General features: G+C 35.2%; 1 protein-coding gene across 1 annotated transcript; it reads right to left on the reverse strand.

The window, feature by feature from the left end:
* Positions 1-2,674: 2,674 nt before the first annotated feature.
* LOC140432216 (dnaJ homolog subfamily C member 13-like) lies at positions 2,675-13,748 on the reverse strand (the record flags this gene model as incomplete). The annotated part of the gene is made up of 6 exons (XM_072520040.1): positions 2,675-2,830; positions 7,420-7,627; positions 7,691-7,863; positions 8,703-8,952; positions 9,433-9,687; positions 13,568-13,748. Coding segments are annotated over 6 exons (1,223 nt in total), but the record flags the coding sequence as incomplete, so codon positions are not given.
* Positions 13,749-14,006: the final 258 nt, after the last annotated feature.

The following is a 14,006-nucleotide window of genomic DNA, read 5'->3' on the forward strand; positions in this document are numbered from 1 at the left end:
CGCGCTATCTCAGAGTATGCTACGGTGGATTTTGGGTAAAACTAGAAGGGACAAGATCAGAAACGACGTGGTTAGGGAAAGAGCAGGGGCGACTACATAAAAAAAGATTGACTGTTGACTTCATAGGAATGTGTATTGATTTTGATAAAGCTGTAACAACAGCTGCACCCACACCTAGTCCTATCTCCTCCTTCGCTAGTTCATTAGGTGTGCCGTTTAAACTCTTCTAAGGTGCTGGAACCTTGGTATGAAATAAAATCCACAATATAACCAGACACCCCTGATAGGATAAAAAATTTGTAACCTTATTTTTGCGGCTTGCTTTTCATATACTGAAGTAAATTTCCAGCTCGTGTTCCTTTGTACGCTACCATGGTTTCATCAATGGAGTATTCATTTACAGTATAAAACTTTTTAAAATTTTCTTTAACTTCTAAAAGCTGACGTATTTTGAAAAACTTATCTGTTGTGGTTTGTGGTATATGTCCGATTGAAGAACGGATTTTTTTTAATGTTATACTTCTATACGCACGGTCGGCGTTGGAAATTTGCATGAGAGTGAATCTGTGAAACCATTACATATGTAAGATAATGAGTAAGAGAGAGACAGAAGATATATTTTCTCTCTCTTCCTCTCTCGAGAATAAAATGTTCCTTTTGTATATATATTTAATATTATATATATATTATATTATAATATTGTATATACAGTAGACTCCCTCTATAACGAGAACTAAAATGACAGACTAATTACCTCGTTATAAGCCGATCTCGTTATATCAGACAATAATAATACTGTGCATACATATGAATCTGTAGTTTTCTGAACCATTAACTTCCTATAGTGAAGCCATTCGGAGCAATATAAGATGCTAATAAATTGTTTGTTTGAATGGCGTTTTTGATAAAAAGTTATTTACTTTTATTGTCAATGAAATATATTAAAACATAAAAGAGTTGTTTACTTTTATTATCAATGATATACGTTAAAACAAAAAATCTGTACTTATATTTGTTTCCAACTACATAATGTATAAAGCGTATTTTCAAGGATAACATAAACTATTGCTTCTGCAATTTTAAGAACTCTGTCATTTTTAACTGCTTTAAATGGTCCAGTATCATTCTATCATATTTTCTAAAGATGTGAAACAGTTGTATTTATTCATTGTAAAGAAGTTTATTGCGGGCTGCAGTTAAGGTTTATTGAGGGGCTGTTTGAAAAGGTATTTATTTATAGCCACGACCCGACCAAAAATGTAAAAAACACGTTTTTGAATCTTATTATAAGATTCTATAGACGGTTAAAGTTCAATAGAAATTTCACGGGACATCTAATGTGTCTCGTTATAAGCGAAACCTCGTAATAACCGTGTTCGTTATAGAGGGAGTATACTGTATATATAAATATATATAATATTATATATAATATAATACGTATTAATATTATTATTTATGTGATATGTTTTGTATTATTTAAAATTAAACGTTTATAATTATTTTAGGCTTTTGTATTTCAAAATAATCACTGTTTTACCGAGAACTGTCAATTTTGAAATCCGGTAATGTCATGTCTAATTGAAAATCCTTTACGTGTTTGGTTCATACGCTGGTGGTTATGAGTTCGAATCCCAATTATGAATTTTCTTTTTTATTTTTGAAATATTTAAAAACCTCACGTTAATCTTATTAAATATATGTAATATACGCAAAAAACATAAATTTTAAAATAAAATGAAAATTTACAACATAATCCGAGTTGTTGGTTTTTTATTTTTATCTTCGTAAAGTAAGTTATGTATATTGGCAGTTTTAAATACCTATGAATATTACATTTTAATTTATATTGTATTATTATATTGAATTATGTTGCAGTGTATTTATTGTATTGTAATTTTTATATTAATAACAAAATAAACAATGAATTTTACTGCAGAGTATGTGTAAATTTTTTTTTGAATTCAACTCCTTTTATACATATATAAAAATAAAAATATATCTTTTCATTAAAATATTGATACAATCCTTCATTTACTATACTCCTATTACAGGGTCAAATGTTTATATACAGCAAACGATGCACCATATACCTATATAACTAATTATTTTTCTCTTTCTGCTTTCTCTTACCTATAGCATTACATATGTAATGATTGTGCAGATTGACTCCTATATAAATTTTTAACGGCGAACGCGTGTATAGAAGTATAACTTCTACCGGCAGTCCCACTGGACTGCCACACTCGTTTTTTTTTTAGTTTCATTCAGTTGAAAAATCTAAACTATATCACTCAGACACATGGCTGACAATTTTTTGATTCCAGAAATATTTTGTTTTAGGAGAAACGTGTAAATGGAGCTTAAATTGTCCACATCCTTTTTGTGATTAATGGATTTTTGGCATTGTAGATTTAACACATATCGAGGATTTTGCGTTGAAATTCTATTTTGATCTAAGATTATACAGGACTATGTGATTTTTACTATTAACATCGATGCTAAGACTTAAGCTAGTTTACCATATCTAGTAGAAATATCAACCTGATTAACGCTGTTATTTCCATTATTGCTTCTCGAATCCGATTTGTGTACACTTACTCTATATTCACGGGTATAGATAACAATGGTAGTTGAAAATAGGTCTTAATAAGACAAAGAAAACAAAAATATTTACCTGAAACAAACGAAACAACATCCGTCCTCTTTCGGAAACCATTTCCAAAAGAGTGTCGAAGTGTTTTCCGTCCGTCGTTTCGCTGTATGGAACACACAAGGCGAACGTTAAAAAATCCAACATGGCCGATACGATCAAGGCACCAGTACCAACTGCCTAAAATGAAAATAAGTTCATTAGTTTAACACATAATACACAATGGTGTTTTCAGATGCTATTTTTTGATTTTGCTATTAAAGACTACTATTACTGTTAATAACCAATTTGTCTTAATTAGAAATAATGAAAAACGAGAAATTAAATAAAAAATGTATTATTTACAAACAATGACTGATAAATGCTAAAGTAGACATCATTGGAACAGCTATGGAATATCTGTTGATGATGATGATAACAAGTGGATACTAGAGTGAAAATATTTTAAACATAGCATCGGTATGTCTGTATTTCATATAATTCTTCTTCTTCAGTGCCTTATCCGGTCCGGATGTTGGCGATCATCAAGGCTATCATGGTTTTGTTGACTGCTCTGCGAAACAGCTCCGCTGAGGTCATCCCAAACCATTGTCGGAGATTTTTCAACCACGAGATACGACGGCGTCCCGGTCCTCTTCTGCCAAATACTTTACCCTGCATAACAAGTTGAAGAATTCGATATTTTTTCTTCGTTCCGCATCACGTGGCCGAGGTACTCAAGCTTACGTTGTTTAATTAAAATTAAGCACTTCTTTTTCTTTTGTCATGCGCTGTAGGACCTCAACGTTGGTGACATGGTCCACATAAGATATTTTTAGTATCCTTCTGTATATCCATATCTCGAAGGCTTCGATTCGTTTTTCAGTGGCTTGCGTCAGTGTCCAGGCTTCAACTCCATATAGTAACACTGGAAGAACGTAGCACCTCACTATCCGCATCTTGGTTCCCAAACTGAGATCACTGCAGCACAGAAAGGATCTCAACTTAATAAAAGTAGACCGTGCCATTTCAATTCTGGATCTAATCTCTTGAGCGTAGTCCCATTGTACGTTGAGGGTAGTTCCGAGGTAAGTGAATCTGTCGACTCTCTGGATCTCTTCGCTACCTGCCATTAGTGCCCCGGGATCTAAATTTGTACGGCTGACAACCATGAATTTAGTTTTCTTAATATTAAGGTTCAGTCCGTATGTTACGCTCACAGTTCGCACTCGGTCTAGTAAGGCCTGCAGATCGTTTAGGCTGGTTGCTAGTAACACTGTCATCGGCGTAGCGGATATTATTGATGTATTCACCGTTCACTCGGATTCCCATGTCTAGGTTTGTGAGGGCTTCATTAAAAATCTCCTCAGAGTATATATTAAAAAGAGTCGGCGATAGCACACATCCTTGCCTTACTCCTCGCATGATCTTCACTTGGTCGGTCAGCTGGTCTTCGACCTTGACTTGAGCACGCTGGTTCCAGTATAAATTCATGATGATCCGAATGTCCTTCTCATCCAATCCTACTCTTTGTAGTGCGGTGACCATCTTCTGGTGCTGACAACGGTCAAATGCCTTGGCGAAGTCAATAAAACAAATATAGACATCACAACTGACATCGCGGCATCTCTGAAGTAGGACTTGTAAGGTGAAAAGTGCTTCACGTGTACCCATAGAATTGCGGAATCCGAATTGCATTTCACCGACATTTTCTTCGCATTTCTTGTAAATTCTGGCATGTATGATTTTAAGAAAAATTTTAAGTGCATGACTCATAAGACTGATAGTTCGGAAATCTTCGCACGTTTTCGCAGATCGTTTTTTTGGTAGCGTTACAAATGTTGACAATAGCCATTCCTCTGGGATATTACCTGAATCGTATATGGCGTTGAACAGTTCAGTTAACTCCTTCGTGCTCACTTCACTCATCACCTTAATAAGTTCAACGGGTATTTCGTCCGGACCTGTAGCCTTACCATTCTTAGACTGTTTTAAAGCAGCCTTTACCTCGCTTTCTAGAATTGACGGCCCTGTCATGCAATTTATTTCCGGAAGGTTGCCGCGGTCGTCCCAGAAAAGTTCTTCGATATATATTTTCCAGGTAACCAACTTCTCATTCACTGTCGTCGCCAGATTACCGTCTTTATTTATGAGGAGGTGTGTGTTTCTCCTCTTGTATTGACCAGTGGCTTCACGAATCCTTAGGTGGATATTTATATGATCGTGTTTCTCTTGGAGCTCCTCGATTAGTTTACATTTTTCTTGCATCCATGTCTCCTTGGCTCTTCGTATTTCTTTTTTAATTGTCTGGTTGGTTTCTTGGTATTTCTTCGTGTCCCTGTTTTTCAGTAATCTTCTTTGTTCCATCATCTGCAGAATGTCATCAGTCATCCATTCTTTATTTTTTACTCTTTTTTTCTTTCCCAGATGTTCTTTTCCCGCATTCAGCATGACGTCTTTGATATAACTCCATTTTTGTTCTACACTCTGTTCTTGTTGTTGAGCCGTTTCTAGTTTTTGTCTCATTGTATCTCTCACATTCTGACGAACTACGGGGTCTTTTAGAGTGTCATAATCCAGGTTCTGTTTAGGTTTATTTTTGATGAGTTTCTTTAGTTTGAGTTCTATCTGGCCCACTAATGGGTTGTGGTCCGATGAGACGTCTGCTCCTGGGACGCGCTATCTCAGAGTCTGTTCTTGAATCTTTTGTTAATGAGAATAAAGTCTATCTAGTTTCTGATGATATTGCTGGCTGTATCTGCAGGTGACTTCCACGTATAAAGTCGTCTCGGGGGAAGTTTAAACCACGTGTTAGCAATGGTAAAATCTTCTTCCCGGCAAAATTGTATGAGTCGGTCTCCTCTTTCGTTTTTCTCGCCTAAGCCGTGTTGTCCGACGATGTCTTCTACACTGCTTTTGCCAACTTTGGCATTGAAATCACCCATGATGATGGTTAGCTCGTTCTTCTTGGTGATATTTCATATAATAATAGATTTAAATCAATAAAGAACTCCTCAGTTCTTCTTCTTCCTCCCTTAGCGCTACAACCATCTGTGAATCCTTATATCACTCGCTACACTCTCTAGCAAACTCTTTTTAGGGCGGCCTCGTGGTCTATTTTGGGTTGGTCTCCATTCCGTGATTTTTTTGTATTTCTTTCATTGTTACTTCGAAGCAAGTGGCCAAGCCAACAAATTCTATGATATTTAACAAACTTTACTGCATTGGCATGTTTACTAGTCGAGATCAAAGGTCATGCGGATTCTCTAGCCCCTATTCTGCTCCTTGACATGCCCAAACAGTTTCCTGAGCTCTTTCCTTTCAAAACTTTTCAGAGTATCTTAATTTTGGTTCATCAGGGTACATGCATCAACCATAAGTCACAATGAATCTTATTAGTATTTTGTAACAATTTTACATCTTCAAATTCTTTCCTAGCATTTTAGAAGCTACCCATAAGCATTAGGCTTTCAGATAGTTTTTTCCTGTTTATAGTGGCAAAGGCTTTTTGAAATAAACTTTTTATGTCGATGTTGTGGTTCTTTTATATAACAGTTGCCGTAGCATGTCTCACTAGCATCACTAGTAGATCGGTTTGACCAAAATCCACATCGGTATTCTTTCTTGTAAATGGGGAGTATCAGGCCCCATTTCCATTCTTCAGTGATTGCTTCATCATCCCATATTTTGGATGATTAAACCATGTATTTGTTTCCATAGTGCTGGTCCTCCATTTTTTAATAATTCAGCTGTTATTGTATCAGTACCAAGTACCTTATTAGTTTTTAAGAACTTATACTTACAATTTCATTTTCGGAAGGTCCATGAATTTCTCTCTCAGCTGATATAATTGCAGGTGCATTTTCTCCTCTGCATTATCATGATTTAGTAGCTCATGGAAATAATTTTCCTAGATGCTTAGAATGCTTTCATCATCAATCAGGATATTTACTTCTTTATCTCTACAAAAACTTTCTCTAGGTTTAAAATCTTTTGTTAGTTGTCTTGAATCTCTATAGAATTTTTTTTTATTGTTTTTTTTTAATTTCTAGTCTCTTTTTTTTAATCGTACTTCTCGCGGTTCTTTCTTCTGTACACTTTTGTTGCACCTCTTCTTTTCATGTTGTACTCTTTCTTGTTACTTCTTGTTCCTAGTTGTAAATATTTTAACCTCGTATCGTCCTTTTGCCTTATAATCAGTCTACATTAGACCTCAAACCCCCCTGCATTTCGATGTTTCTCTTGTTCTTCTATAACCTGCTGTACCGCTTTTAGTATACTGTTCTTGATATGTTGCCATCGCCTTTCCTCATCTAGTAGATTTTCATCTCTATTTAATTCCTCCTCTATTGCATTTTATACTCTGTTAGATTTGCTTGGTTGCCCAGTTTACTCTTTCTTTTTAATTTTCAAATTAAGTCGTCTCAGAAACGCAACTCCAAAATATTGGCAATATCATTTAAAAGTCATCTACTTTAAAATGTATAATGTATATATATATATATATATATATATATATATATATATATATATATATATATATATATATATATATATATATATATATATATGTATATATATATATATATATATATATATATATATATATATGTATATATATATATATATATATATATATATATATATATATATATATATATATATCTAAATTGTCAATATGAATGAGTCTGATAAAATTAAATTATCAGTAGAATTTTTTTACCAAGTAATAAAAACGATATTAGTTTAATTTTGTTTTTGTTAACTATAAATAAACCGTAGACACTTACAATATGTTGAGTCCACATGTTCAAAAGACTGTCTAGGAACGGCTTTGTTTGTAACAACGACGACTTGTTGAGTTGTTCCTGTCTCAGATCGTAATCGTCATGCATAGGATGCATCAATGCGCAAATGACATCTATAGCAGCTTGAGTCACGGCATAATCATCTCTTTTCAATGCTGCAATAACTTTGTGTCCTATGGCTTCCCTAAAACTGTAAGAAAATAGTTTAAAACAACTTTTGGTTATATAAAAATGTGTTTGGTAATTTGCTTACCCAGGTAATTTGGTAAATGATGCATATCCTACTTTACTGGCTACTAGACGTCTCAGTCCTTGGAATTGAGCTTCCAATTCGACTAAGCTAATAGTTTTTTGGTCACCTTCTTTTGATACTAACGATTGCAGTACGCCTGTGATAAGTTTTTCTTTATTTTCTGAAAATATACCCTAGAAGAAAAATAAGAAAAAAACTTAGAATGAAGTAAAAAACTTTTACTTTAATCAGTACAGTGTAATTTAAAATTAATAAAACTATGAAAATATCCACAAAAATTACAATTTCCAAAAAAATTTCGGTCCTATCAGACTATCATCAGTGGTACCTGAAAGTAAGTAATCCCACATTATAATAATGAATAAAAAGGGGTAAACTTTTACTATTAATATAAAAAAAAAGTATGATTACTTGCTTGAGTCGCTTCTAAAACGGTATAAAAACCTCTGATTTACATTTTAAATGTTATAAAAATTAAAAATAAAACGACATAATGACGATTCTTTAAGATTTAACCGAAAGGAACATTCTGACCCTTACTCGAAGTGAGAGACGATGATTTAAGATTTAGTCGAAAGGAATATACTGACTCTTACTCGAAATGGAGACCACGTCTGGGTTTAACAAAAGTTACCAGCCAACTGAATTGGAGAATCATGAAGTAATTGTCATAAATTAACAAATAAAACAAACAAATATGAGTAAGCATCTAAAGTAAGGCTGATGCACAACATCTACACTCGTTAAAATATATCTGAATGATGCACTCTTAGTGTGAAGAAATAAGTGCTGCAATATGGGCATCCCAATCGAAGACGGGAGATTGTACACAATACACACAAGTGGGAATAAATGGAAAAATCTTGGGGAGACCTATGTGTGACAGAGGACGCAAACAGAAACTGTATGATAATGATAGAATTTGTATTTAGCCAAATTATGTAACCAGTGTTTCAATTTATTGGCAAATTACCTAACCCTATGTTTCAAAAACTTTATGATATCCTCTTACCTCTTGTGTTATGCTGTATAGAAGCCCGCTGTAAGGAATATTGCTATTGAACCTCCTCAAACATTGAGAAAAAGGTTTGGAAGGTGGTGGATTCATAAGTAGTTTCAGGTGTAAACTTTCTGCTTCTTCATCTACAGGTATGCTCAGAGGACTTAACCTCAATCCCCTATCGGTGGCAACCATCGTTACGTGCACATCTTTATTACCTGCAGCTCTTACGCCATCTAACAATGATGCTAATAGTGAATCTCTAAAATGTTTAATATAAAAATTAATATTCTCTTCTCTCTGTAAAGCAAGCTAAACCACCATAGCAGTGCTACTTGCTTCTCTATTAACTTAACGATCGACTCTACTCTGTAAATCAGTTGTGATGTGATGAGTGATTATATTCAGATTTATATACAGTGTGATCAATTTATATTTGAAATGTTAGAAGAGACGAAAAGTGAAGGGAAGGATATAAAGAATATATTAATGATGTATCTTTGTTATTAATGAACATATAGCAACATACGAGATATCATATGATACTATGAATGATAATAGATACGCTATAAGGTAAATTTGCTTTATTGACCTGAAGAAGACCTCTGACTGAGCACAAAATAAAAAACTAGCCGAATCCTAGCACATGACACATGAAATCAAAGGATATGAGACGTATATGTAGCACATATAATGTATATAGCGTGTCATATAAATGATATAGTCAGATCAATAAACTTACCTATCCGTTGTAGTATATGTTCTAGTCTGCCCATTTAAATACTCAATAGAAAACAGTTGCAGATTGCTGTTATCTCTTACGAGAGCAAATATATTATTTAATGGTTGTAGAGTACAAATACTGTAGGTTTGTGGATCTCTTTCTAATATACAGTGCTCCGAGAGACACAGCGTTCTTCGAACAGGTTCATTATGTCTAGCTTTTTGAATTTTGTACACGGAGAATTCTGATACAGCAGTAATGTACTCGTCATCACTAAAACAAAAGCATAATCATTAAAACGAGACATTTAGAGTAACATTAATCGTATAAACGAAACAATAAGTTGTAACGAAGATACGGTCAACGCTTGCAGGCGACTGGACCTCTCTCTGTATGCCCGCACTTCCACAAACAACCTACCAGTATAAAACGCCGTGAACAACGACAGAGAATCAAGTTCGATCTGGAGTATTGATCTGGTAAGAGCTTCTATCTCCGGGTCTCTGAGTACTGATCTGAGGCCACCTTCCTTTCTCCCATACCCGCGATCGAGTATTGATCGACAGCTTCCGTTCATCGCTTGGGTCGAGTATTGATCGATCCCTTCCATCACACCTCTCGGTTGAGTATTCATCAGCCGTTTCCATGGTCTTTGGGTATTGACTGAAGATCGTCCTTTATTTTACCCATCTATTCACCGCTTGTTTTCCATTCACCGGCATCGACGTCGGACCTCAGCCCGTCGATTTTATTTACGAGGATTCATCTTTTTATTTTTATGTATAGAAGTTTTGTTTATTTATTTATTTGAATATGTTTTTGGTCTCTGATAGAGCTACCCGTCACAAATTGGCGCCTAAGCAAAAGTAAAATGCCGGTTCATCCAGCAATGAAAAAAACAACAACGACAGAATATTCTTTGACAATACTCAACCAACCGATAGATGTTCTGAGAGATGATAACTTGGACATGAAAAAAACGAGAAAAACGTTTCTAAAGAGGTATGACAAGTTATCATAATTTGGAGTCCTCTCTATGAGCAACACAATTCTATAGAAAAAGTCTGGAATAACTTTCTTAGGTAGTCCGCATACATATTGGGAATTCTAGTTGCAGATTACAATAAAGAAATTTTAAGTAGACTAAATCTTGGAACTCTTTATGGCAGGCAAATACCGTTTAAGTGCTGTTTTTAAGAGAGAATAAGGAAAAAGACTCGAACTGTGGAAGGAAATTTATGGATTATTTACAAGACAATCTGCCTGCTCATTCGCATTGTCTTGTCAAGAGGTTGCCAATCCCAGAGTAAAACTGTCCGCCTTATTCGCCGGATATTGCGCAGTGAGACTTCTAACTGTTTCTGACGCAAATCTACTTTAAATGAACAAGATTTCTGTCCGTAAAAGCTTTGAAAGAGAAAGTGACGCCTCTTAAAAAAGCTGAGTAAGAAAGACTTCCAGTGTTGTTTCAAATAAACAAAAATCTATATGGAGAGTCATACAAGATTAAAATTATATTAAAACTGAAAATGAGTAAATAAGTATGAACTGAAAATGAAATGTATTATAGTGTGTGACGATAATATACTCTTATCGTCAAGAATACACTTATGTATTCAACAGAACATGTTTTTATACCGTCACTGGCTGTATAAAAGACCAAGCAGAAATCCATTAGTAGCATAAGTCGATAATTCTCCGTCCTGCCTCAGTGACTGCATGTGTTAAATATAGCCACCGATTTTCCTTTACCATCTGATGTGTTGAATCGGATACGTCCTTCCGTATACATTCATTTCGCGCTGAGAAATGAATGTGACTTCTAATTAATTCCCCCAATCGTCGATTTATTATTCACGGATCAAATATCGTCACAATAACCTTCTAAGGTCTACGAAAGCCGAACATATACACGTAGAACTTACATCAATTTGAAATAACGAAATGATTTTCATATTTTTTGTGTTTAGATCAAAATAAATGTCTTGAGAAACCCGAGCTGATCACAAATGTTAGTTCTCGTTATTCAATAAGTCCATTTCCTACATCCTCAAAATTATTTAACTTTGTTATTATTCTAAATATTTAACGGAAGAGATACTTGAGCTAATGGAGCAGCGCCGACAGTACAAAATACATCAGAACCAACGTAAATACAATGAAACTCAACGTACGATAAGAGCAAAAATTAAAACCGCAAAGGAAATCTGGATGAAAGAGCGTTGTGAAGAATTAGAATCACTACAAGAAAAGGGGGACAGCTTTGGACTACACAAAAAGGTTAAAGAAATTTCGAATATATACAAGAAACACCACGAGACAAACCTGAAAAATGATCAAGGCGACTACGTACATACCCAGGAAGAACTAGCTAAAATCTGGACAGATTATGCTTCGTCCCTCTTTGCAGACAACAGACCGAATCTGCCAACTACTAACCTATCTACAGAAACTTTGTCCGGTCCTCCGATTATTCGCGCCGAGGTGGAGTACGCTATAAAAATAGCAAAACTGGGCAAGGCCCCTGGACCGGATGGCATTACTACGGAAGCCCTAAAACTGTTGGATGATGACAACATCGACACTCTGGTAACAATCTTCAATGCCATATATGACACCGGCCACATTCCAACGGATTGGCTTTGTTCAACCTTCATAATGATCCCTAAATCACAAAGAGCGACAAGGTGCAAGGACCACAGACTGATTAGCTTGATGAGTCATTTACTTAAAATATTTCTTCACATACTCCACACAAGAAGTTCAGAAAACTAGAAGAGCTGAGCGGCGAGACACAATTTGGTTTCAAGAAGGGACTCGGGACGCGCGAAGCATTATTCTGCTTGAATACCCTGGTACAAAACTGTATGGACCAACGAAAAGATATAGTCATCACATTCCTCGACTACGAAAAAGCTTTTGACACCGTAAAACACGATGAAATAATAAAAATGCTACACAATGCTGATATTGATGAGAAAGATATAAGAGTTATCCAGAATCTCTATTGGAATCAAAAGGCACGTGTGAGGCTGAACAAATCAACAAACACAGAAAAATTCGAAATTTTACGAGGGGTGCGACAGGGGTGTATTTTGTCTCCTATGCTGTTCAACCTCTATGTGGAGAATGTTTTTGCAGAGGCACTTGAAGGCACTGATTGTGGTATAAAGGTCAACGGGTACCCGATAAATAACATTTGTTACGCTGACGACACCGCAATAATCACAGATAACGAACATGATATGCAGTTGATACTAAATAAAATAAACACCACAGGAAAAACATATGGCCTGAAGATAAATGCTGGAAAAACAAAATGCATGACAATAAGAAAGGGCGCATTTTTCAGAGTACAACTGCACGTAGATAATGCTCCAATCGAGCAAGTGAAAACATTCAAATACTTGGGAATGATGGTGAATGACCAATGGGATCCTCAACAAGAAATAAAATGCCGTACCGAACAAGCAAGACAAGCTTTTCTTAAATTTAAACCGCTACTTTGTAACCGCAATCTTTCCTTCAATCTCCGTTACAGAATGGTTAAGTGTTATGTATGGTCCATATTGTTATACGGCATGGAGACATGGACGTTGAAAATATCTTCCATTAACAAGTTGGAAGCCTTCGAAATGTGGACCTTGCGAAGAATGTTCCGCATACCATGGACAGATAGGGTGAGAAACGAGGAAGTCCTAAGAAGAGCAAATACTGAGAGAGAATTGCTCAGCTTGATCAAGGCATGAAAGATTGGATACCTGAGCCACATCCTGAGAGGGGAAAAATACGCAATCCCTCAACTAATTATCCAAGGAAAGATTGAGGGCAAGAGAGGAGTAGGTCGCAAACAAATGTCGTGGCTGCGAAATATAAAGAACTGGACAGGCGTAACTAACACTGGCGAACTTTTACATGCCGCAAAAGACAGACGTCTGACCTTAAGATAATTCGCCAACGCACTAGAGGTGCACGGCACCATAAGAAGAAGAATTATTCTAAAATATTTAATTCACACAAATAATTCATTTTTGTTTTTTCAAATACTGTTACTAAAATACTCAGAAATGCATGTTGGAAATCAATCTACTGTCGCAAACTGTGTATATTTAATAAAAAATATTAATGTTATAAGCTTAATCTAAAATCTTACCTGTACTTTCCAAATCGTTGAACTTGAAAATCCTCTAAAGATATTGGCTTACTTAACACCTTGATATTAATTCCTAAATTGGCGGTTGCAGATTCCAAAATTTTACTTTTGATACTTTCATAATGCGGCGATTGAAATAAATGCAAACGACCAAATCCTCCGCAAACTATCACAAATCCTCCTTAAAAGGAAATTTATATTAAATTTTATTAAAAACTCGTTAGTGTAAGCTTCCAAAAATAGAGAAGTCAAATATGGAATACGGTCGTGGGTTTAGTTAGTTTAATAATAACTTTCCAAAGATCAATTTATACAAGCATTATAATACTTTTATTTTGATGAACCGCGTATTCGAAAGTTCTCATCTCTGTCGGATCAGTACTCATTCGATATGACGCAGTCGTTTGAAATGAATAGCATTACACGCAAACGTTTTGGA

This window comes from Diabrotica undecimpunctata, unplaced genomic scaffold (assembly GCF_040954645.1).
Source record: "Diabrotica undecimpunctata isolate CICGRU unplaced genomic scaffold, icDiaUnde3 ctg00003261.1, whole genome shotgun sequence".
Classification (NCBI taxonomy): domain Eukaryota; kingdom Metazoa; phylum Arthropoda; class Insecta; order Coleoptera; family Chrysomelidae; genus Diabrotica; species Diabrotica undecimpunctata.